We start from the raw sequence: 25,560 nt of genomic DNA on the forward strand, positions 1-25,560 counted from the left end.
CTGCTGCTGTAGCGGCCTTGTTAAAAGTGGCGTTTGGTCTGGAGAAGGAGCCGGTTTTGGACCGGTCCCACCGGACCCTTCAGCCGAAGCCCAATCCTGGTGAACGTCCACGAGCTATTGTATGCAGATTCCACTATCACAGTGACTGTGTTGACATTTTACGCCGTGTGAGAGAGCTCCAGCGGATTAAAGTGAGGGATTTGATCATCTCCGTTTTCCCTGATTACACAGCCAAAATAGCCCGGGGCTGGGCCACATTTAACGAGGTTCGGCGTGAACTTCGTGGTATTGAGGGCGCTCGCTATGGAATACTTCACCCAGCTCAGCTTCGCATTACATATAACGGTGTCCAGGAGGACTTTATTTCAGCGGAGGAAGCAGGAGACTATGTTAAACTCTTGATATCGGGGTGAACTGCATCACCTACACAGCGGCGGCTTTTTCGCTCTATTTTTATTTTTTGCACTCGGCCTTCCAGCTCTGTAGTATTCGGATTTTTATTGAAGATATCGTCGTTGCATTACTTCGCCTAGATTTTCTGGACTCACTCCTCTTAAATCTACTTCTGTATTAATGTGGTTCTCTGCTTTGAGGCTCTGACTGGGTTAGAGTTTCTGTTTATTTAGTCGTATTAGTGTTTTTCCTCGGCTTTACGTGCTACACTGTTATATTATCTGTTACAAGTCTTTAAAAGGTAAGGACATTATATTTGTTATTGTGCACAGACTGTTTATCAGACTTGAAGTCAGTAGGGGATTTTTCTCTTACTGGAACTTTTTGTCTTGGTAATTTTGTTGGTTAGTTCAGCTTACCCTCCGGGTTGTTTTCACATTGTGGACAACTTTTGGTTATTGTGGGAAACACTACTGTCTCATTTTTTTAATTTTTTTTTTAATGGAGACTTTGGGTGTGTATGTGTTTGGGGGATTGTGAGAGTAAACAAAACATGCCAGTGCTTTGAAGGATGTGAACTGGAACAGACTAATGTTAGTCAGTTGCGAATCTGTTTTTAGAGGATTTAAACCTAACATGGTGAACAAATTATATTATAGAATTCAGGCAATTTTACTGGGGTTATCTCATACAATGTGGCAAGTAATAATCTGGAAAGACCTTTGTAATATCACAGTTTAAAACTGGATTTAAAGAGAAGCAAATCAGTAAATTAATCACATGAAAATGAATAAATAAATTAAAATATAGAAATAGTTTCTGAAATACTCAATTCGGCACATCTGGCATCAGCAACAATGCCGGGGTTACTGCGATCACATCTTTCCCCATTCTGATTTTTTATGTAAACATTAGTTAAAGCTTTTGACCAGTATCTGCATGATTTTATGCATTTCAAAGCTGCTACATAGTTGGCTATTTGGATAAGCAAACAGTGAGTGCTTTTTAAATGTCTAAATATGTGAAGCTTTATGAGGATTGGTAGAATCTGAACTGTAGTGTTTGATAAGAGCATGCTCATTGGGAAGACAGGGGATTTGGTACAATTTATAGATTAATTGGAAACTTGGAGTATTTTCCTAATGGTCTGGACAGTCTCTTGTAGTGAGGAAATTATCTGCATAGTGGCTGATGATATGGTATCTACTTGGCTACCACTGATGTCTAAATTCTGGTGTAATGGTTCAATAAAAATGGAAACCATATGAATGAGGAGAGCAGGTATACCTGGTGCCTGTGTGTAATCTGAAACTTTGTGATATTAGTCTCTTAGTATTAACTGTGGCCTTCGATGAAGTGTAAATTATCTTAATCTACTTATTTGTTTAATGTGGCAAATTTGATGTTAAAGATTTTTTAAATTATGATTCACGTCAAATGTGGTAGTGAACTTTTATTTCAAGACATCAAATCAGTTAACAACTTTGTTAAAAAGATAGTGGACATTGGACAAATGCTAAACAAATGTTAGATTTATATGAGGAGAAATGTAATTTCAAATGAACTAAATGGAAGCAATTAACGGTATTATTATAACATTCTCAATTCCCGGTCTGAGCTGACATCACAGCATCCTTGTGAATGATAATTATTCACACCACTCCAACAAATACAAATTCTTGTGATTTTCAATCATCCAAAAAGACACACTTTCACATCTCTATAGTAATATAATCCTACATGATATGTAACTGCCTTAATAGTTTATCAAACAAAATATTTTTTAAAAAAAACTGACGATACTGATATTTGCATGAAAGAGAAGGTGCTTGGTATAAAAATGTCAACATTTAAAATACTTTTGGAAATATTAAAGCTGCAGAATCTAACTTTTTTTTGGTTAAAAATGAACAAAAATTTATTGAGCAAGTACATAAAAAAAAAAAAAAAAAAAGTGTTCAAAATGGTCTCCTTGCCTTACTCCTATTCGCAACAGTAAGCTTAAAATAATGATTTATAATTGGAGCGGTCAGGTCGGATTTTGCAGAAAATGTCAGTTGACGTCATTCATCTTTGTATGGTTACGTCACATACGTAAACAGAAAGAAGAAGAGCCGGCTACTATATCGCGTGTCTGGGTGCTAAGGATAATGGAGTGTTTGTAGCTTGTTATTACAACAGTTGCTTAGAATTTAAACTCGTCATCTAGATGGCTGCTTTTAATCTAGATAGTTCTAAACGGCAATCATTGTTGACATCTGGGGAATCAGCTGTTGTCAAAACCAAGAAACCTCGAATTGCCGAGAGCCTGCAGTCAAAAAGGGAAAATGACAGCGCCCGTGCTAAAATGAGAATAAATATCGGCATGGCTTTTGAGAGGTGGTGACAACTCTGAGCAACAACCGACAACAACCTCTACTCCAAGAAAACCGTATCCTCCACCACCTCTGTCGTCAAGTATTAGAGCTAATATGCAACCCATACGAATACATCAAACAATCAGATTCATCCGCTTAAAGGGGGAGTGCCAAAGCACAACCCACGTTTTAAAAAAAAAACAAAAACAAAAAAAAAAACACCACACTCCCCAAGTAACTTGCAATTTTATATTCCAAACAGAGATGGCGATAGAGAGGCAAAAGTTCAGTACTGTAGCTTTAAGCAAAAATAAGAACTTGGTGTCTTCAACGTTATTTGCCGTTTAGAATTTAACATTTAGCCATCAACTCATAGGTCATCAAACCGTTAATATATTTATACTTTTCTACGTTAAATACCCTTTGGGCTATATTTTCATCAAACTTACTCTCCAAATAAACAGAGCCTATGATAGAGACCTGCTGCTGAAAGAGGTGCTACTGTAGCTGAAACTGCTGTATCTGGAGCCAGATGAGTTGGAATAAGTTTGATCCATGCTGCCTCTGCGGGATCCAGTCCGAGACCCTGGAGCAGAGCTTGGGTTTGAATTGTAAGGGCTGCTGATACCACGTGACGATGTAGAGGCTGCAGGAAGCATGCGTACTCCTGTTTTATCTTCCAACATACAGGCGTCCATAGCCTCCTTGTATGTGATCCTCAGCTTTGTCTTGGGGCAAGTCAGCATCTTGGGGTGGTGACGAGTGTCCAGGAGCTTCTGTGATGCTCTTCCATCCAACCAACCCAATTTTACAGCCTCATCAACCATCCGTCTACGGCCGAGCTCTGGATCAAAGAGGCCTCCTGTTAAAAACTGGAACTCAAGGAAACGCTGTCCAGCCTCAAACGGTAACCATTTTTCTCTCACCGCCTCAGCTGCTGACAACTTTTTCTTGGTCTTTACATCCTCAAAGCCAATGTAGGCCTTCTGTGCAGGTTTCAGCCGATTAGCCATGCCATCATCAATTATGCCATTGCGAGTAGCTTCTTGAATGGAGATACGGCGGCCATTTTCTGGGTTTACAATACCACCAGTGCAGGCTTGTGCCTCCAACAGTCGCTGTGCCGTAATAGAGTCTACAAGGCCATGCGTCATTGCTTTATATATGCTGATCTTTTCAGACTTCTCTGTGTCAAAAATGGCCCCAATTGGACTCTGCTCATCTGTCAACTCTTCAGGTGACGTCAGACTAATTGACATGCTGGCAATGCGCTTCAAGGTGTCTGGTGAAGAGGGAGTTTGCAAGGGAGCACTTCCAACAGAGGTCATGATTTCTCTTTTGACTGTCTGGGATGACACCGAGGTTAAGAATGAGGAAGAGCCGAGGGGCTTGTTCATGGCTACAATGTCAACAAACTGTGTAAGAGTAATATTCCCAGAGCGATACTCATGCAAGTTGTCTTCACTGATTACACCTTTATCAAGTAGCTCTTTCAAGTCATACTGAAGGCCTGTTTTCCTATCACGGATGACGAATTTACTGGTACCATCTGAGGCAGTGATAGTTATCTCCTCCCACTCACTTTCCTGCTTGGAAAGCTCCATGTAAGTTTCATCGTCAATCAACCCCTTCTGATAGGCTTCATGTACTGTCATTTCCTTATTGGTGTCTGGATCTACAATTACAACCCTTGTCTTCCTTGTTGTGTTCTTTAGTGTTGATATCTTGCTCTTATCATGAAGTGGCAGAAGCACAAGGCCAGTTTTATCATCTGTGATACAACGACTCTTCAACTGTAGATAGGTGAGATTGTCCTGAGTGTTAGGATCAAAAAATCCCTTTGTGTCATCTCCCTCATCTTTTAGAATCCGATTCATCTCTTCACCAAAGTAACCTCTCTTATAGGCAACATCCACATCGATTCTGTGACTTTGTTTGGGATCAATGATGCCACCACTGGCTATCTGAGCCTCCAGTAGGCGAATGCCATGGCCTTTTTCAATCAGACCTCTCTCAATTGCCTGGAAAAGGGAGATGATCTTTTCAGTACCAGGATCTTTATATCCAGTGACGGCTCTCTCAGCCGAAAGGAGCTTATCTTTGAACTCTACACCAACCAGACCTTTCTTACAAGCCTCCTCCACTGTGTAGTACTGGTTGTTGATAGGGTCAATTATGAAGCCTGAAGCTGCTTGAGCCTCCAGAAGCTCCAGTGTGGTGCCAGGCCGTAGGAGTCCTTCTTTCATTGCTTGGTAGATAGGCAGAATGCGTGTGTCGGAATGATCATAGACTCCAGCAATGCAGGTAGATCCCTGCAGATACGCTCTAAGTCTGTGCTCAATGTCTTGGCTAGTCAGTTTGCCTTCTCTTAGCTGATCAATGTCAGAAGGCTCCAACAAGTTGGCCTCGACCAGATGCGACAGAGGAACCTTTTCCCGTAAACCCTGTACAGTCATGGGTGCCAGGGGGGCTGGTAGCATGAGCAAGCCTGTGTTCGGGTCAGCTTTGCATTGCCTCTTCAGGCTGACGTAGCTAGTACTCAGATTTGTCCCAGGGTCAACATAGCAGTTTGGTTTTGCATTCAGGGCTTGATAAAGATTCTCATCAATTAGACTACGGTCCCTGGCAATATTCTTAGGGAGGTATACGCTAAGGACAGGATCAAGAATTCCTCCTGCAGCCTCCTGCGCCTGCAGCAGACGCAGAGCTGTATCTTGATCTATCAATCCCTTTCTCATGGCTTGACTGGCTGACAGAAGTTTGGTTGTGTTTGAATCTCTAAACCCTATGCAAGCAGCCTCTGCAGTCAGCAGTTGCTTTTTATCCCCTTCATCCACAAGTCCATTAAGACAAGCCTCTTCCACGGTCATCTTTAAATTTGCTCTGGGATCAATTATATGTCCTGTTGCTGCTTGAGCCTCCAACAGTTTCACTGCGCTATCTGTTGAGATCAGCTTATCTTTTTTGGCCTCTGTGACTGTTAACTTCCCAGTGGGTCCAGCTAGTCCTGCAATGGCTCCTGTGCCCTTGAGATTCAGCTTGATATTAACAGCCACATCCTGAACAGTCTGGTGGCCCGTTAGCAAGTGGCCCAGTGTTTTTTTGTCCAGAACACCACAGTCATGTAGCTGTTGGGCTGTGACTTTTTTGCGGACACCATCAAAGACCAGAGTGGAGGGATCAACAATTGTGCCAGGATAATCTGTCTGTGTATATGTGTTTACTGCATTTGCTTTCTGTCTTAGTCTCAGAACTTCATCTTGCAAAGAATCTCTGAGTGTAACTAGGTCACTGCGCTCCTGCTCCAATCCCTGCAGTTGGAGCTTATAGCGCTCTTCAACTTCTTTCAGTTGGGCCTGCAGCTGCTCCATACGTGTTCTCAACGAGGTACATTCTCCTTCTAGCGCCATGCGCACTGTGACGTGCTGCTGCACATTCTCATCCTGGCTTTGACGTTGCTTTTTCCAGATGCCAAACTCATTCCTGAGCCTCTCGTTCTCTTCCTGAAGCTGTTTTTTAAGGCGCAGTTCTGACTCTAGTGACAGTCTGGTGATTTTAAGATCTCCCTCAGCTTTTTGCATATGGATCATATTTTCTTCTAGGGTTTTTAATTTCTTGATGAGGGCATCTCGTTCTTGTTGTAATTCAGTGCACTGAGACTGGGAAGACTGGATCAAGCTTGACATCTGATTAGAAAGAGAGAGAGATAGAGAGAGAGAGAGAGAGAGAGAGAGAGAGAAATATGTTAACAGCCAATTCAAACTACGAAAGACCATAAGGGTTCAAATCTTAGATATTCTAAAAGCACAAGTGGATGCAATTAAAAATGAAAAAAAAGCAAGAAAATTATTCATGAGTAGTTTAAATCAGTCCGTACAGGATTTTCAGATTTTTTTTGTGATTGTTTCGGCCAAAAATGCTTGATTTTGCGGCAGCTTTTTTCAAAATTTGCAAGGCATTTTCCTGAGTTTTTTGTAGAAACCTACACAAATTGACAAAATTGCAAGTGCAAAACAATTTAGTGCAACATCTTTTGTGTTTGCTGGTAAATGAGACTTTTTTAAGCTATACTCGTGTACAACATGCGTGATCCAAAGAGGGCTTTGAATGAACGTGCGTCGTGACGTCACATTCATGCGTCTTGGCCCAAATCTGTGGAAATTTTGAAACATTTGCACGCTCCTCTGAATATTGTGAACTTTGCTTGATTTTGCATGAATTTCTTCAAATCACAAAATCCTGGAGGGACTGACTAAAATCATTTAATATGAAACAGAGAATCTAATGATAGTTATTTTATTATTGCTGAGTGCCTGTCCAGCTGGTCAGTCGATTCACTGTATGTAACTTTAGAAGTGTTCAGATACAATCATACTACCAAAATCCAAAAGTCCCAGAGGCAAACAAGGCAATGTGTATACGTTTTGGAGAATATCTAACAGAGTAATGACTTGAGAACCACTTGATTAGTGATTGAGTGGCAATGATCAAAACACCATAAATTGAACACACGAAGCAGCCAAAAAAGCACACAGCCTGAGGATTCCACGAGAATAAGTGCCTTCCATGGGAATAAGTGTCAGACTCAGGTGTAGAAATAGACCATGAAATGAAAATTTGAGTACAAAAGGCCATCTGCAGAAGGTGAAGAGATTGAAAAGCATGAAGCAAGATGGAAACGATCCTACATAATGTCTGAGTAGAACTACAGTCTATGATAGTCCCAGACATTCTACAGTTGATTAGTACCTCACTGGCTTGCTTTTGGATATTCTGTATCTCCGACTGAAGCTTCTCTCTCTCCCGTGAGAGCTGTTGGATAAGTTTGTCATGCTCTATGCGGGTACATTGGCTCTTTTGGAGCTGTTGCTGAAGTGCTGTAATCTGGGTGCTCATCTCATCATCCTCCTGTTGCCTGCCTTGCAGCAGCTTGTCATGCTCTAGCCGCACAGCTCGTAACTCCTCCTCCAGGCTGAGGCGCTCTTTGGTGAGTGCCTCTGTGAGTTTCTTCATGCGCTCTGTATCAGAAATGGTCTCGTTCAGTGCTTTGGTTTTCTCTTCCATACTTCGGTGCAAGGCTTGAAAGCGCTGATTGGCCTCACACACCCGGCCTTGCTCCTGCACCAGCTGAAACCTTAAAGCTTTCATTTCAGCTTCCAGTGTAGCTAGACGCTGAGCGGAGGTACCACACTCCTTCAGGTTACGGTCAAGAGCCTCCTGTAGCTTCTTGCGCTCTTCTTCTGATTTGCTGGCCTCTGTGCTAGCCTCCTCCTGACTCTTTTGCAAAGTGGTGATGGTGGAGATGTACTCACGCATAGCCTGGTTGGTCTTCTCGAGCTGAGCTTCTGTCTTCCTGCGCTTGGCAGCCTCCTCTTGGGCTACATTTATTTGCTGATTCAGCTGCCCATCCAGTTGTTTTAGCTCCTCCTGGAGCTCTTGAACCCTTGCTTGAAGGTGTGCAATATTCCGTTCTGCCCGGTTTCGCTCATTGCCCTGGGTTTCCACCTCCACACGGAGGATGCTTAGCTCTTGGTGTGAAGAACGAAGTCTGATTAGTTCCTGACTACAAGTTGTATGTTTAGCATGGAGGTCTGCTAGCTCCTTCTGCAGATGGCCAATCTCTGCCTCGAGTGCTCTCGACTTGTGCAACTCATCATCAAGTGACTGTGTGAGGCTGGAGATCTGACTGGTCTTCTCCTGCAGAGACTTTGTAGTGTGTGCTTGAACTTCCTTCCACCTGCTCTCTTCTGCACTCTGCTGACTAAGAAGGAGCTGCATCTGAGCCTCCAATTCACTCTTTTTTCTGGCTTCCTCTGTGCCTGCTGTGATCTGTTGCTGCAGCATTGCCTCTGCATGTCTTCTTTGAGCCTGTTCCTCACTGAGGGTGAGCTGAAGCCTCCTCAACTCCTCCTGCAAGGTCTTGCGTTCCCCCTCTACCCTTTTACATTCCATCTGCATGGACAAGGAGTCATCCTTCCGCTGTTGCGAGAGCTTCTGTATGTTTGTTTGTGTTACCAGGATCTGGGACTCATAGGTCTGTTTGACCTCTCTCATTTCAGTGCTGTGCTGCTGCCTTACCTTAGCCAGCTCCACCTGTGTCTGTTTCAGGTTCTGAGACTCCTCCTCCAACAGTCTCCGCATACGCTCAATCTCCCGTGTCCGATCCGACACCGTCTTCTCCAATTCGATTTTGGCCCAGTTGGCCCCCTCTAACTCCTTTAGCCTTTTCCGCATGGCCTCCTCATATTCTTCTTGTTGACTGCTATACCTTTCCTCCACAATTTTTCTGTTTCTCTTCTCCTCCTCCACAAGTAGTTTGAGACACCGCAGCTCCTCCATGAGCTCTTGTAGGCGGTTCTGAGAGGAGCTTAGGTTCACCTGTGCTGTGCTACACTGTAGAGCCTGGCTTCTCTTCACCTCCTCCAGGGAAAGGAGGTGCTCCTGAGACTCATTCAGCTTAAGCTGGTACCGTGAGAGTGCCTCACGCAGTGAAACATTCTTAGCATCACGGTCCTCTATGTCGGCTCTCAGAAGCCTTAGCTCCTCTTCAAGCAAATCTATCTTGGTGTTCCGCATCTATGAATAAATCACAGGAGAACACATCTAATGAGGATCAGAGATCAACAACAACAAATTATATGAGCACGTTCAATAATAAAAATTAAGTACACCTTATGTACCTTAAGCTCTTCTAAGTTCTTCAATGAATCTCCAAGAGACTTGCAATAGTCACTTGAATGTGTAAGTAGCTCTAAATAGCGACTATGCAAAGAGGAAACCTGAAACACAAAAATAAAATAAGGAACCTGAACTAGAGACAAAATATGAGTTCATTCCTAATGAATATTTATTTAATATTTTGTACCTCCTGCATCACAACTGTAGTTGGAGACTGCAGCATGGTTTTCTTTATAGGAATGTTGAGTAGCGTTTCTAGACCAGCACTGTAAGATGTCAACCCAAGCTCATAGTCCTACATATTAATACGTTTTCAAAAAAGTATTATTTTTGTGTTGGACTTAAAACGGCATTAAAATAACATTTGTTAAAAAGAACATGACAGCATCTCTACATCATTATACCTTGATGGTATTAACACATGCGTCACCGTCTCTCTGTACAGCCTCCACAGTCTCCCGCTTTCCTGTTATCTCAGAATTCAGTGCCTAAGGATTATAAATACAGTCACCACATAAAATGCATTGAATCACTGTTGAACAGGAATATTTGTTATAATTAATTGTAGTGTGAGGACGTTTATTAATTGATTGAGAAGAAATACAGCACTGAAGCATGTCTACCCTCACTTGTGGGCTATGCAAGCAGTGAAGCATATTAATTTGAATAACTTTTTAATTCAAGTAGCTTTAAAATTCTTTAGCAACACTGTACTACAGTAGTGACTGCTTCATATTTCATATTATTACCATCCATGATATATACTTTTAAACCACTAAATAATGTATTTATTGATGATGATAAATGAAACAATGTTAATGTGTCAGTTCTCTCTGATTATCAAATAAAATCATCATTTATCATTAATTGCATACAGTATTTTAAGGTAGTGTTCATTTATTTGATGTTAATTATGAGATGTTTTCTCATCAACACAGCAATTTGTTTAGTAGAGGATTTAATATTTTTGAAAAAGTAATCATGCCACTTTTCTATTTTAGGGGTTAATGCAAACTCAATGCTACGTCAGGACTAACAGACAACAAGACACATTTTTGTTTATTGTGTGTTCTGTAATGAACACTATGACAACAAACTTTGCTGTCAAGATAAATTACTTGTGTAATTTCCTGTAGCTGAGCTGCATTTTTTTGTACAGTAACTTGTAGTCTAGATAACTACATTTTTTAAATAGAGAAGAAAGTCGTACCTTCTGTTGGTTAAGGAGTTTGTTGAGGGCTGTGATGTCATCGGTCCTGGCTGTCAGCTGAGCATCTATACGACTTTTTGTGTCATTAATCCAGGCACTGAGAGCAGAGCTCGAAATCAGATAATGATTTAGCTGCTGTAGGTATGTATCCAGATCCCTAGACCTAAGAGAGGAAGAATTTACAGGAGGCATAAGTAAAAAATTCACACACACACACACACACACACACACACACACACACACACACACACACACACTCTATCTCACAAAAGTGAGTACACCCCTCACATTTTTGTCAATATTTGATTATATCTTTTCATGTGACAACACTGAAGAAATGACACTTTGCTACAATGTAAAGTAGTGAGTGTACAGCTTGTGTATACTCACTTTTGTTGCCAGCGGTTTAAACATTAATGGCTGTGTTGAGTTATTTTGAGGGGACAGCAAATTTACACTGTTACACAAGCTGTACACTCACTACTTTACATTGTAGCAAAGTGTCATTTCTTCAGTGTTGTCACATGAAAAGATATAATCAAATATTTACAAAAATGTGAGGGGTGTACTCACTTTTGTGAGATACTGTAATATATATGCACACAAATGTTTAAAAAAAAATAAATAAAAAAAATAATAATAAAAAAAATAAAAAAGGGATCATCTTGCCTGCTGTTAATCTGCGTCTGAATGCGCTTCCAACGGTCTGATAGCTGCTTTACATGCTCACTGTATAGGCATAGGTCAACATCACACCTTTGCTCATTGCACTGACGAACCTTAATTAACTCTTCCTCCAGTGAACGGAACAGACCCTCCTTCTGATCTACCTCAGACCGCATAACCTGAAAGGCATAACAAAAAGCATATCCATCTATTATTTAACCATGAACATCATAATAATACTCATCAAGGTTAAATCAGTAGTACCCTAAGATCGCTCTGGTACTCTTGGACTTCGTCCGGGTCCAGTGATGTTGTCTCTCTCTCAGTGAGTCGAGCTTCATAAACCTTCACCACATCCTCTGCCTGCAGCAGGGCCTGAAGCAAAGACTTCAGAGCCTTCAACCTGAAGAAAAGAGAGTGTAGGAGTTTGACATAAAAAGACAAAAACATGCCTTTTTGTGTTTAAAACCAGATCTTCTGAATGTTTTCTACCTTAGTAGATAAGTGGCAGAATGAGACCCCAGCCTGTCCAGTCTCTCGTTGAGGAGGTTGAGTTGGCTGTGTAGAAACTGAGCTTTATCCGTGTCTTTCATACCCTCTACTTCGGTGAGCACTTGTTCTTTTAGCCTCTGGAACTCTCCTCTCAGTGACTCCACATCCTTCACCACTACCTACATACATCATGATGACAAAATGGGTACAGATGTTCTTGAGCATATTTTTGTTTGCTCTTGGGCTGCTTTCAATATGAATCTGCCATGTTGACTGTGTGTGCACATGTCATGTATCTGTGCTTTATACCATGTAAGGAGATCAGGGACTACGAGTGTTGCTTTTACCTGTGTGCCAGTGATAAGACTGGTGCATTGTGCTGGCGCTCCCTGTCCCACTGGGATGTGCTGGTGTGTACCAAGTGCAGACTCCATGGATTCCAGCTTCAGCTGCAGGGCATGCAACTCACTGAGCACGTTTATACCAGATGAAACCTTACCACCCTGGAGAACTGTCGAAGATGTCGCCTTCACTGAACTGTCTACAACCACCTCCTGCCGGCCGGCTGAAAAACAAAGGTTTTTGAAAATGAAGCAAAATGTGTAGGTGTACGTGTGTGAGGCGAATCAGTCTGGTCAATCCGCTTGATTTACACATGCACGTGTGCGCAGGTTAGGCTGAAGACAACGGTTACACATGGAAAAGCATTACATGTGTATGTACTCACTGTAGGCTGGGAGCTGTACAATCAGCTGATCATAGTGTTTCTGGGCTCCAGTATACTGGCTCTCAATGGCTCTCTTGTCCTCCTCTACAAACATCTCAGAACCCAAGCAGTTTCTCTGGTACTCTTGATAGTGAGACTCCAAGCTCTTTATGATGCTGCGGTACTCCTCTGGACGCATTTGAGCCAGCTACACACACACACACACACACACACACACACACACACACACACACACACACAAAACAAACACACACACACAAAACAAACACACACATAGATTAGTAGGACATTACAGAGTGGGTAAAGAAATGAACTGGTATCGAGGGGGTAGGTTGTTTCGTTCTGGGCTGCAACAATAAATAACCGATAAGAGGAAATTGGTAGTCTGTCCGAAAAAGCAACACACGTCTCAAAATCTAAAAACAAACAAACAAACAAACAAACAAACAAACAAAAAAACACAATTGCCATGCACTGGCTGTATACTAAAAAAGGTGTGTCTTCAAGTCATATAGATAAGTACCTAGTCTTTTTAAAAGGTCAAGAATTATTTTATTTTATTTAATTTTAAAAAGCTTTTCTCCTTACCGCGTCATAGACCCTTCCTCTTATCCCCTCCTCAAACCTCCTTACTCACACTCACAAAATAAAAATCATCAAAATGGTGTTCAAAAAGCTGGAAACTCATTACTCATTATAGGTTGCCTCTCGAAAACAATATTTTATATTAGTATGCAAGTAAAAAGTTAAAGTTCAAGGACATTCACAAAACTACAAGCTGAACCTGAAAGTTATGTTTGATGCACGTTGCGATACAGATCCCACGTGTAATGTATTATTAATATTAATTGTTATGCAGATTAATATACGTGTGTGTGTGTGCGCAAGTATTGAGTTACCATGGTGATTGTGAGAGAGTTGATGCGGCTGATGTCGTGCAGGCAGTACTGCCAGGAGATGAGGCTCTTTATATTGATGAAGAGCTGGTTCCACAAAGACTGAAGGGCCTCGTAATACTGCTCATTCCTGCAATTCAAGACAAGTACACTTGTACTCATGCATCACATGTTATAGGATCGTGGGATTTTCTGACATGTGCATGTCTGATGCATGTACATGTTTCATACTTGTTGGCGAGGCTGATGGACAGCGGGTTAGGTGGTGGAACTATCAGGCAGACGGAAGGCACCTCCATATCCAGTCCTCCAGGTCCGGTTACAAGCCATTTACTGCGCTCCGTGTTATCCTTTAGAATGCCCAGATCACCCTTACAGATCACTTTCTGCTCAGAAAGACAGAAAGAGCGGAAGAAAGGGAAATGAGTTTGAAAGACAATACATAGGATGTACATACGTACAGGATGTTCATGAGCATGTGTTACCTGATCCTGTCTGAAGTCACACAATGCCTGTACTTTAACAGGGCTGTTACTCTTCTCCTCTGGGTTTCTTGGTCTGAGTCTCACAATGCTCTTAGACTTATTGACCAGTTGCTGGACGTGTTGCTTGTGCTCCATAAGATGCGCCTGCTCTTTCTGATGACACAAACATAACAATATCGAACATTTGAGCAGTTGTCTAGGGTAAAATCTTAGATGTGTGTTGTGTGTGTGCGCATGCATGTGCGTTACCTCTAGGCTTTTAAGCAGTTCTTGTAAATTCGGCAGGGGCGTCATTTTGTCACAGGTGAATTTCTTGCGGATGACTTCATGCTGTCGCTGTAGTTTGCTATACGTTTCATTTGCTTCTATGAAGAACTGAATATAGTTGGGTTGTGGGTTACTGTATACATAAGTATTAACATTTTTAAAAATGACATCTTAAAATTTTTTATACTGAAATATTTAAATAGGTTTTTTCATCCAAATTTGACATTATTTACCAACTGTTTGCAAACACTTCGTAATTAAACTAGTCGTGTACAGTACTGTGCAAAGGTCTTAGGCACATGCAAAGAAATGCTGTAGAGCAAAGATGCCTTCAAAAATAATGAAATTAAAAAATAAATAAATTTAAATGCTACAAAAGAGCAGAAAACAGTAATAAATTAAAAAAGGCAATATTTGGTGTGATGACCCTTTTCTTCCAAAAAAAAGAGATTTAGTGCAGTTTTATAAGGAAATGTGCAAGATTTATGGAGCATCTTGCAGAATCTGCCACAGTTCTTCTGGAGACTTTGACTGTCGCATCACTTCTTATTTTTGCAGCAAAATCCAGAAGCCTTCATTATTTTTGTCTGAAAAGTGTCTCTTACCACTTAATATGTTGCTTTCTTTACTGACATACAAACATTTTTCTGTAAGATTTAATTTTGTCCTGGAAAACTAATGTTTGGGAATTTAAAAGGTTTTTGTACTGACTCGATAATGTAGAAGTCATAAAATAAAAATCTATAACAAAGTTTGTAATAAATAAAATAGGATGCCTAACTCGTAAACTCATGATCACCAATGCACCAATGCTAGCTGGTGAGCATGTGGATAAATGAACACCTTTTAGAGGAGTTATTGGTCACTACACTGATTTTTTGGGCTGGCCCACTTGACATAGGAGTGAATGTAACATGACCCATAACCTAAAATGAGTTTGACACCCTGGCCTTCAGGAATATTTAGCCCCCTAATTAAACATTTCAGTAACCCCCCCGACACACACACACACACACACACACACACACAGCCACCTACTTCACAATAATACACAAAAACTTCTCTTAACACTCTAATACAATAATACAATGTTTCCCATTTAATGGACATTGCATTCTGCAGATCATCATTAATAGTACAATTATGTATAGAGTCCTTTTCAATAACCTGAAGGTGCTTTACAATAACTATAGACTGAAATGTTCTACAGTTGAAGTGCTTGGAAAAAACAGGCATGTTTTCCAGTATGTGTTGGAGACTGTGGTCAGTTACATTTTATAAGTCAGTTCTTTATTTTGTTTGTTGTATTTCTTTTAAATGAATTCAAATGATAAAATATCAATAGTGCATAGTTACTATTGTTTTAATGGTGCTTTTGAGAGTTTGTAGGCTATTTAAATATTCCTGGTTGGGGAACACCAAATATTATTCACATCCTGTAAAATATTAAGTCCTATAAAGCCCTGGTGTATCCAACAAAACCAACAGATCTTCAATGAACGTTCTCTTTGTGTATTGTTTAAAATTAGGCGTGAATCATTTACATTTTTACATTTACTGCATTTTGGCAGACGCCCTTATCCAGAGCGACTTAGGGCTTACTTAAGGGCCTTGCTCAAGGGCCCAACAGTGGTAGCTTGGCAGTGCTGGGGCTTGAACTCCTGACCTTCTGATCAGTAACCCAGAGCCTTTAACCACTGAGCCACCACTGTATCAGGAGTGTAATGTCTACATATACAGGGAACATGGGCTTATTTGAGTCCCACATGGTCTTAAACCAAAACAAAACACTTCCATGAGGCAAAAAAGGCTAACTGTTAATTGGTTATATCCTTGGTGCAAATGGAGCTTGAGTTTTACCTGACTGTAAGCTGCATTCTCTTTTAGATGTACATGAATGCATTTGGTGATTTGGAGAAGCCAACTCCACTGGGTCTGAAGAGTCTCCATGTAAGCCTAGGAGAATACAAGGGCTGAATGTTTAGGGAGGACATGTGCACCTGTATAAGCAAATTATCCTGTGCAAAAAAAAAAGAAAGAAAGAAAGAAAGAAAAACAAGCACTTACCTCGATTTTGTCTGATGCAGGGTGGTTGTTTACCAGTAGGTTGTCCACTTTCATTTTCAGTTTATTCAAATGTTTCTCTTTCTCCTCCAAATCACTCATCAACCTCTGATTTAAAAAAAAAAAAAAAAAAGTGACCAGAAACAATGGTCATGTTTTTATCACCCTGTGTATGTGCATGTGTGTGTATGTATGGCTGCTTGTACAGTCTTACTGAGTAGCTCTCTTGTTTCTTGGGGATGTAGACATCGGTGTTTTTGTTGCCCCAGTCAAACATCAGTTCCTCCTCTTCTCGATCATTGACCCACATGATCTCTCCTGTGATCTCACCAATGATGTTCTGAAGCTCTTGTAAGTGAGCACCGCGTTCAAACGACAGTTTCTGCAAATATGGGGAAAAACATCTTTTCTGGCATCCTGAAGACTATGCTCTTAGATTGCGCGTTCCATTTTAAATCCATCCGAAGTACATGATCGTTCTATTAAATATGATTATGATTGCACCCAATCTACAGTGCTTTGAAAAAGTATTTGCCTCCAAAGACAACAGAAAATACAGTTTTTAAAATGATAATTTTTTATTTATTGAAGGAAAAATGGTATCCAACACCAACGAGCTCCAACGTGTGGAAAAAGTAACTGCCTTCTTAGTTACTCAGTCAACCAATTAACAAAATGTCATTGATAATTGGGTTCAATTAGACTAGACACATCCAGGCTTGATTGCTTCCAGTCCTGTTCAATTTAAACATCACTTAAATAGAACGTTTCCAGCAATGTAAAGTAGGCTTTAAAGTCTCAACAGGCTGCACACTGTGCGACAATCAAAAGAACGATGGAAAGAGTTACAAAGCCATTTCTAAGGCTTTGGGACTCCAGCGAACACAGTGAGAGCCATTATCTCAAAAAGTGGGAAAAAAATAAAGACATCTACCAGTGGTTAATCTTCACAGAAGTGGCCAGTCTGCCAAAATTCCATCAAGAGCACATTAATGACTTTAATTTGGAAGTCACAAAAAAGCCCAGAAAAACATCTATGGACCTGCAGGCCTTGCTCGCCTCAGATAAAAGGTCAGCATTCATGATGCCAGCATTAGAAAGAGACTAGGGAAAAATGAGATCCATGGGAAAGTTGAGAGTCAAAAATCCACTGCTAACCAAGAGGAACATAAAGGCTTGTCTTGTATTTGTCAAAACCACCTTGGTGGTTGCCCAAGATTTTTTTTGGGATAATGTTGTGAACTGATAAGTCAAAAGTGGAAGTCTAAGTCTAATTACATATGGTGTAATCATATTAATAGGCAAACATGGTGGTACTAGTGTGATGTTTTGGGGATGGGGATGCTTTGATGACATGCCGTAATTGATGGAACCATGAATTCTCCTCTGTATCAGGTCATCAATCTGTGATCTGAATATCAAGCACAATTAAGTTATGCAGCAAGACAACAAACCAAAGCACAAGAGCAAATCCACCTCTGAATGGCTCAAAAGAAATACAATTAAGGTTTTGGAATGGCCTAGTTAAAGTCCTGACTTGAATGCTTAGCGCATACTCGCACTAGGCCCGGTTGTCTTGTACCATGCCCAAGCACGATTGTCCCCCCTCCCCACTCCCCCGCTGACCTGCACTTACATTGCGCCTAATGTTCCGAGCCCGAGCACGCTTGTCATTTCGATGCGGCTTTTTGTTTTCTCTCGCACAGCACAAAAAGAAGTCCATCATTGTAACATTAATTATCTTAAAACATACTTTTTTAGGTTAGCTTTTACTTGACTTTTGAATATTTTTTTGTAACTATTGGTATGTGTGCTTATTTTTATGATTTGTATCTAGATGTGATTGTGTTTATGTAAAGCGCCTTGAGAAGCTACTTTTAAAAGACCTATATATATATATATATATATATATAAGGTCTTTTAAAAGTAGCTTCTCAAGGCGCTTTACATAAACACAATCACATCTAGATACAAATCATAAAAATAAGCACACATACCAATAGTATAAAAAGTTTATTATTATGGCTTATTTGGAGTCGTTTGGGGCACAGTGACACTGTTTGGGGGTCAAACGTGCTCGGGCAGAGAACGATCTATTCTGCCTAGCACGAGTACACCATTAGACAATACCTTTCATGCTTGAAAGTCCTCCAATGTGGCTGAATTAAAGCAATTCTACAAATAAGTCTGGGCCAAAATTCCTCCAAAGCAATTTGCTCTCCAGTTATCAGAAGTGTTTGGTTGCAGTTGTTGCTACTAAAGGTGGCAGAACCAGTTATAAGATTTAGGAGGGTGATTACTTGTTCACACGAGTGATATAGGTGTTGCATAACCCGTTTCCTTCTTCAATTAATGAAAATCATTTAAAAACTGTGTTTGGTGTTTCCTAATTGTGTATGAGAATCTGAAACTGTGGCAAAAATAAAGGAAATCAGCAAATACTTTTTCATGGCACTGTGTGACCCGAAATCTGTGGTAATGGACATTTGGTTAGCTACGCAACTTTGTGACTATTTAGTGCCTACCTGTAGGCTGTCCCACTCCTGCTCCAGCAAATGCAGGCTGGCCTTGTCTCTTCTCTCTCTCTGTAACAGGGCAAAAGATTTATGTCTTTATTGCACAAGTGTTTTATTGTTTGACTTAACCAAATATGGTCTAGATTTACAGCTCTGTTCTTAGGTGTGTATTTGCATTAGAGTGAGAGACGGTGAAGATTTGTTCAGAGTCTACTCACACTGAAAGGTGACGCCAGAAAACGACAAGAAGTCATTCATTTTCAATTTGAGATGACGGATATGTTGGGATTTTTTTAAACTTCAGTTGTGAAAAATTAATTAGCAGCACTGGTAGATCCTGATGCACTGCATGGATACATTTCCCTACATAATATTTCTTTTTTTAGCAGGAATACAAGTGTGTGGTTTTAATACAGGTTCTGTAGATAGCAATGGCATTTGTACAGCCAGTAAAACCAAAGATAACGTTCGAATGATCTGAACAACCTGAGGCCAAAAAAACCCCCAACATGCTAACATTAAACTGAATGTTTTTGTGCGAGTATGCATGCTAATGCATGCCTGTGTGTATATGCGTGTTTAATAAACTTACTAGTTCCTCTTGAGCCCTTTCCACTTCCACACTTCTCTGGATAGAGTTGTGAAATTTGTTGTGATTCATTATCTGCTGATCTATGACAGCAGGTTCGTCTCCCCATGGCGAGGTCTCTATCAGACGCTACAAAATAAGTGAATTGTGTAAGAAAGTATGAAGAAATCGAAACACTCCCTGTTAAAATGTTAAACATAATTGTGTGGTTAAAGTATGCTAGCAGCAACTTATCAGCTTAATTATGGGCACTTAAAGAGCAGGGTTTTAAAGCTTCTGTATGTGTTTAACATTAATTCAATTAACTTAATTTCATTTTCTATAAAAGCAGCTCTGAAAATAATTCCATCTGTACCATAAATGATAGAGGTGTATTAATGCACTTGTTCTAATGTTAGGAGACATTTGCATAACAGTTATGGAAGGGGGTTTGTGCTTTGCTGCATTTTCTTGTCCTATTTACTTCAAGAAAGGGGGGGGGGGGGAGGCTGGTGAGGGTACAACTGTTTATAGCTGCTATAGTGCATGTGATAACAGGAACTAACATGCCTTGCAGATGTTCCAGAACATTAAATGTATCTATAAATATTTAATAAGTGTGATGTGTCCTTCATTAATAAATTAAAAATTGTAACCATGGGCATGCTGTATAAGTGGAATAACACATTTTGCAGCCATGCTGTTATATATATAAAAAGTAAATAAAAATTTTTAAAATCCACTTCGTGCCCAGCTGTATCACAGCACCACAGCATGTGTTATTTTCTTTTACCAGTATGAGCCATCATGTGTTATTTATTGCATGCCATCGTGCTCTTATACAATCAAACCATAGTGTTTTAATTACCAATATGCATGCTTGTTGTAAAATAGAATAACTTCTTATAAGATAGAATAACCAGATAAAAGCTATATCTATTCAAAGATATATTTTGGGGATATTTAAGACTGTTTGTACAGCCTATATTGCATAGTACTAGATCAGCAGGCAGGTCATGTGACTCTGCCGTAATTCTCTTGGGGGGGGGGGTGTTGGGTTGAGACGGGAAGAGATTTATTGCATGTTTCCAAGGAAAAGCTTTCTTTCACGCTTCTGTTTGCCTCTCTGTAATGCAAATGATCCAGTTCCCTCTTTTGTAATAAAAAAAAGGAGGAATTCAAACACCCAAAAGATTTTCACTTTCAGGCCGAGTTACTGTGGTTTGGATACATGCAGTAGAGGGGTGGGTGTATTATTTGCCTAGTGTTTCTCATCCCTGCCCCTATTCTGGGCACACTACTGCTTGGCAGCAGTTTCTCGAAGAAAGACTGTACTGCACTGTTGAAAGAGAGAAGACCTTCCACAAAAGAAGGAATAGCCAAATCCTAGATTTACAGTCAGATAGGGTTTTTTTTTTTCTCCACAGGGAGGTGTTGGCAGTGTGCCTACATGGGCTTGAATACAGGCCCCTCTTTACTGTGTGGATGAAGATTCTTTTCATTCATTCTCTGAAGAATGTTGTTTTGCAATTCTGACATGACCCACAAAGAAAGAGGAAGGAAAAGTACTGTGGCTCTCTCCCTATGCCTCCTTTGCTCTTCCTTGTCTGAATATGAAAGTATAGTGTTTATGACTAACTATGCGTTTGAGTTTACCTTCTGTTGGCCAATCCAGGCAATGGCACCTTGGAGGTTCCTGTCCGCCTCATCCCAGCCAATGCTGCCTCTGCTGCTTCGGCTCTTCCTCTGCAGAGAGCCGCCCAGAGCCATGTGTACTGCTCTTAGCTGCTCTGTGCACTCTTCAACACTGGGCGGCACAAAAATGACTGAATCAAAGCAGGGCTGGTATGTATATAGCTCCTCATATTAAAAACGCGATCTTTTCTGAAATCAGGAAATTGACTAGTATACTTAAGCTTAAGAATAAGACCAATGTACAACAGTTCTCTTAAATGAGCAACTATTGAGGCATGCATCTAAGGTGCTTCATTGAAAGTTGGTAGCCCCGTGATGCTTCAATGCTCAGTACTGCAATTAAGTGATTATACAGACAGCTCTGATCTTTTTTTTTTTTTTTTTTAAAAATCAGATTTAATCAGTAATCAAATAACTCCAGCTATAAGGAAGAACTGCTGACAGAGGAACAGCCACATTCAAGCTCAGCTTCATTTGTATGCAAGGAAAGTTGCTGGTATTCAGGTATAAGAATCAGGTTTCTATGTATTCCACTCAGATTAAAATCCCCCACATGTATTGCACACCTCTGCTATATCCCTGGTGATCCAGTGGTAAGGATTCAGTGCTCTCACCACCACATCCCAGGCACGATTCCTGGGCAGGGAATGTCGTTTCTACAATTTCACAGTCAATGATAATGACAGTCAACCGTGAAACTCCAAGGTTGCCAGCTTTTTCTTCAATAGAGGTGAGAAGGGGGTTTCCAGTAGCACCTGGATAACCATCTTTAGACACAAGTACTTTGGCTTAAGCCCGGGATTGAAAATGCAGACTGAAGTAAAGTTTTTTTCCCCCTTTGCTGTCAAATGTACTATGATGCAACATAAAAGCAACAGACAATTTAAAAAATTAAAAACAAACAAACAAACAAAATCATGATGACACAGTATATAAAGGAGAATATGGAGAGCACTGAAATAACCATCTAATAGGAGTGTAGTATATTGCCAATTTATCGCTGTATGAATAGTCCTAGTTAATCACATTAAATCATAGAAAATTTGGTTTAATTTTTGTATTGGTTTCCACTCTTCCATTATTATGCATTTTATTAATTGATTTAATTAACTGCATGTAGCCAAGAGGTACTAAAGCAAGGTAATGAGCTAAAGGTAATCAGGTTGAACATAAATCTTCCCTTTATGTTGTCCTTTATTTCTTCCTCCAGCACAGCTATAGGGTTGGTGTTTTGGTTCAGTGGGGGTTATGTTTAACAGAACACACACCCCTTAGTAAATATACAGTACACAGCAGCTAAAACCAGCCCGTACATGATTTCACAGAGGTTTCTGTGATTGCTGCAGCCAAAAATGCTTGATTTAGCTGCAGCTTTTTTGAGGTTTTTGTGCTTTTATTTGGCAGAAAACTACTTGAATTGGCAAAATTGCGACTGCATGAAATTGTCTTTTGCAGTGATGTTTGTTGCTAAATGAGACCTTTTAGCTGTACTCATGTTCGGCAGACGTTTATCGAAGAGGGCTTTAGCGGAAATGCTGCAGAGTTTGCTTGGATGTCCTTGGTACAAGTGATATTACATCCATTATTGTTGTTGAGACTCGAGACTGTAACTTAATAAAATGTGGTTACCCCCCACCCATGTTCACTGTATGTAACATGAATAGTTTACCTCATATTTGCAGCTTACTGTTGTGTCAGTTCTGCTGCATTTAGAGGCCCGTGGCAACAATTATTCAGCATTTAGCTCATGTGTTATCTGAACAATGCTGTGTCAAAACCCAGATAAAGTGTTGGAGAATGTTCACAACGCAGGGCAGCTGTCTGCTTGATCTATGCCAGCTGTGCTACCTTTTTTTTCTCCCCCCCCTCCACAGCTTTTCTGCATTCTGGAAATGCTTTGTGTGTGCTTCAGCAAAGTCTCTCTTCCATTTCTTGGACAGAAAATGCAGTTTTAATTGGTCTCATCAGTATAATGTTCTATAAACCTGTTGCATCCAGCTTTCTCGTTTTAATAGACTAGCTGCAGCTTTCTCGATCATTCAAGTCACAGTAAAATGCACAATGCAAGCAACTAGTTTCAAAAAGGCTACAGAAAATTTTTAAACAGGAAAATGCAGTAATGAAATCGAAAATTGTCCAAATATTTCTGGAAGGCGCTATATTTGTGAGAATTTATAATATATTGTATGGTGTAAACAGTATGTTCAGGCCTATGTTTACGTATATACAGCATGTGTTTGTGTGGCATTGGTCGTGTCTGTAAATGTATGCACACGTCTGTATTTGTGTGCATGCGTATCTCACATCATTAGCACACTATCGTTGGGCTGGCCCATGTTCCGAAGATCCACAGCAAGACCTTTGAGCTGTTCAATAACGTCCCTGGCAGACATCATGCAGTGCTCTGCTTCAACTGCAGCCCGCGCTCTATCTGTGTCCTGCAACACCAACACACGTCAGTTCACCACACACACACCCTGTTTTTTAAATAAAATTTAAAAAAAGAACGAGTGGGGGCAAGTGGAACTGCAGACTACACTCACCGTTTGTAAAATAAACTCCGCTTTATGAAGGAACTCTTGGCATTGGCCCTGGAGTATGGAAGCTCTCTGATGGATGATAACATGAAGGGGAGGTCTAAAGAGAAGAAAGGTTGTAATAAAAAAAAAATTTATTGCTGGATCGTGTTCAGAGAAGCTTGCACAAACATGCATGAACGTACGTAATTATAGCTGTAAGAAAACCCCATCATTACCATTCAGGAGATTCAGCATTTTGGTAAACTTGTACAGTGTCACACAAAGTGCTCAAGAAAAAAACAAAAACAACTATATTAAGACTCACTCATTGTATAAATGACACATTTAGAATGCTGTACTGCTTGATGTGCATCCTGGCTGTTATCAAACTTTCTATTTTTGCCCCAGCCTTAATTCCTGTGTGCAAATTCCTCTACACATTGTATAATCCTGAATAATAACTCTGTTTTGCTTTTCCCACAGAATATGAGCTCATACAGCAAAATAGGCTCATGCACACAAACCAAACAATTGCTTTGTGGTTTAAAAGCAACATGTGTTTAAAACAGTATTTTATGTTATAGAAAACAATGAGACATCACTTCTGATTTTAATTTATAAAAAAAAATAATAATAAAAAAATAAAAAGATAAATGTGAATTGTATGTTGTACGTGTCGAGTCCTATTCGAATCTCCTGGTTAAAATTCACTCCAAAAAGGTACGTTAAAGTGTAACTTCCTTCTCTTAAAACTGATTCATTAACCAGATTCATCTGCCACCATAGAGTTCACGCCTAGGTCATGATTTACAGGAACTGCTGAGGGGGCAGAGAATACTGAAGCCAAAACAATTTGCACTCTGTGCACTTTCTGTTTTAAGTCAAAATACCTGCTGCCACATTTTCCAGTCTATAGCACAACTAGTAATTATGCCCGACTTGTAAGAATGTAAATTCGACATTATAGACTACAGCACTAACAAATGATGAATAATGAAGCATATATGAATATAAAGAACTAACCATGAAACAGTGCATGAACATGAAAGACCAGCTGCAAAGTCATCTGTAAAATGCTATTATAAAGGTAAATTATTAATCAAGCAATCATATAGATAGATAGATAGACAGATAGATAGATCGATCATTCACTTTTTGACCGCCACAGATGATTCATTGTTGTGAACTGGTAAGAAAACACCACCAGCACCTGGTGAGATAAAAGCCCTGAAACTAAATACAGAGGTTAGAGAACATAGGCTTTATTATGGACTGGACTTGGGTCACAATTTAAATACTTTGAACACTTGCAAAAGAGTAGTGATTAAATAGATGATTAATCTCATTACAGATGTGGGACTCTGTCTTAAATCTAAGGTGGGTGTTTTCATTTCATCAAAGGCTTTGAGCACAGACCACAGTGCTCAACTCCAAGTTCTCCAGAAGAAACTTCCCATAAGCCACCTCTGTGTGATGACCAAACTACAGTGTTGGCTAAGCTTTGTGAGGAACACTTACCCCTGTCCTCCCCCCATGGAGCCTTTGGAGAACGTGTAGCCATTGTAGTCCTCTTGATATTCCTGCTCGAATCCATTACCGCCGAACTGATAGTTACTGACTGCGACGTCGCTGCGCGAGCCAGTGCGCCGACTGAGAGAGTGCAGCGCGCGCTGCGAGCCGTAAACACTCATAGTTTCATCCGCGGACACGCAGACAACAACAACAAAACACCGACAACAACAACAAAACACCGAGGAATTTAGACCAAGCTTAGCTTAAAAAAATACAGCGTCGTACTGACATAAGCGAAAGCGCTGTGACTCTCTGTCGCTACCGCTCCAATCTACTGACTCCACCGTCAACACGGAAGCGCCTCCCCACACCCGCCTTTATCCCTACCGCCATGTGTTTTATTCCGGATAGATCTTATTTTCAGTTCTTTTTCTTCTTCATTTGGTTTATTTGCACTTTACATCCAGTCTTACTGCTTATCCAATGATAATCCAATCAATAAACAATAAGTTATT

General features: G+C 40.3%; 1 protein-coding gene across 2 annotated transcripts; it reads right to left on the bottom strand.

The window, feature by feature from the left end:
• Positions 1-1,327: 1,327 nt before the first annotated feature.
• wu:fi04e12 (Desmoplakin-B) lies at positions 1,328-25,560 on the bottom strand. 2 transcript variants are annotated; one of them, XM_053646058.1, is made up of 24 exons: positions 25,052-25,560; positions 23,558-23,651; positions 23,319-23,452; positions 20,976-21,126; positions 19,344-19,469; positions 18,761-18,820; positions 16,450-16,617; positions 16,239-16,343; positions 16,032-16,127; positions 14,154-14,279; positions 13,905-14,057; positions 13,651-13,805; positions 13,423-13,549; positions 12,524-12,710; positions 12,144-12,361; positions 11,797-11,975; positions 11,569-11,707; positions 11,308-11,483; positions 10,639-10,801; positions 9,833-9,916; positions 9,616-9,723; positions 9,431-9,529; positions 7,500-9,326; positions 1,328-6,436 (listed from the first exon to the last, which is right to left on the bottom strand). In XM_053646058.1, exons 1-24 carry the CDS (start codon positions 25,222-25,224, stop codon positions 3,218-3,220), a joined length of 8,067 nt encoding a protein of 2,688 aa, XP_053502033.1. In that variant the 5' UTR covers positions 25,225-25,560; the 3' UTR covers positions 1,328-3,217. The 2 variants fall into 2 exon arrangements, with proteins under 2 accessions (XP_053502033.1, XP_053502041.1); XM_053646066.1 differs by having other exon boundaries at positions 1,332-6,436; positions 8,829-9,326; positions 25,052-25,538.

Source organism: Ictalurus furcatus, chromosome 2 (genome assembly GCF_023375685.1).
Source record: "Ictalurus furcatus strain D&B chromosome 2, Billie_1.0, whole genome shotgun sequence".
Taxonomy (NCBI): domain Eukaryota; kingdom Metazoa; phylum Chordata; class Actinopteri; order Siluriformes; family Ictaluridae; genus Ictalurus; species Ictalurus furcatus.

Bases quoted from the DNA above. Each gene is read 5' to 3' on its own strand.
- wu:fi04e12 (XM_053646058.1), bottom strand. From the start codon at position 25,224: ATGAGTGTTTACGGCTCGCAGCGCGCGCTGCACTCTCTCAGTCGGCGC. The intron at 14,058-14,153 runs GTAACGCACATG...TTGTGTCATCAG, and splicing joins AACTGCTTAAAAGCCTAGAG to AAAGAGCAGGCGCATCTTAT. The intron at 9,530-9,615 runs GTACAAAATATT...TTTGTGTTTCAG, and splicing joins CTACAGTTGTGATGCAGGAG to GTTTCCTCTTTGCATAGTCG.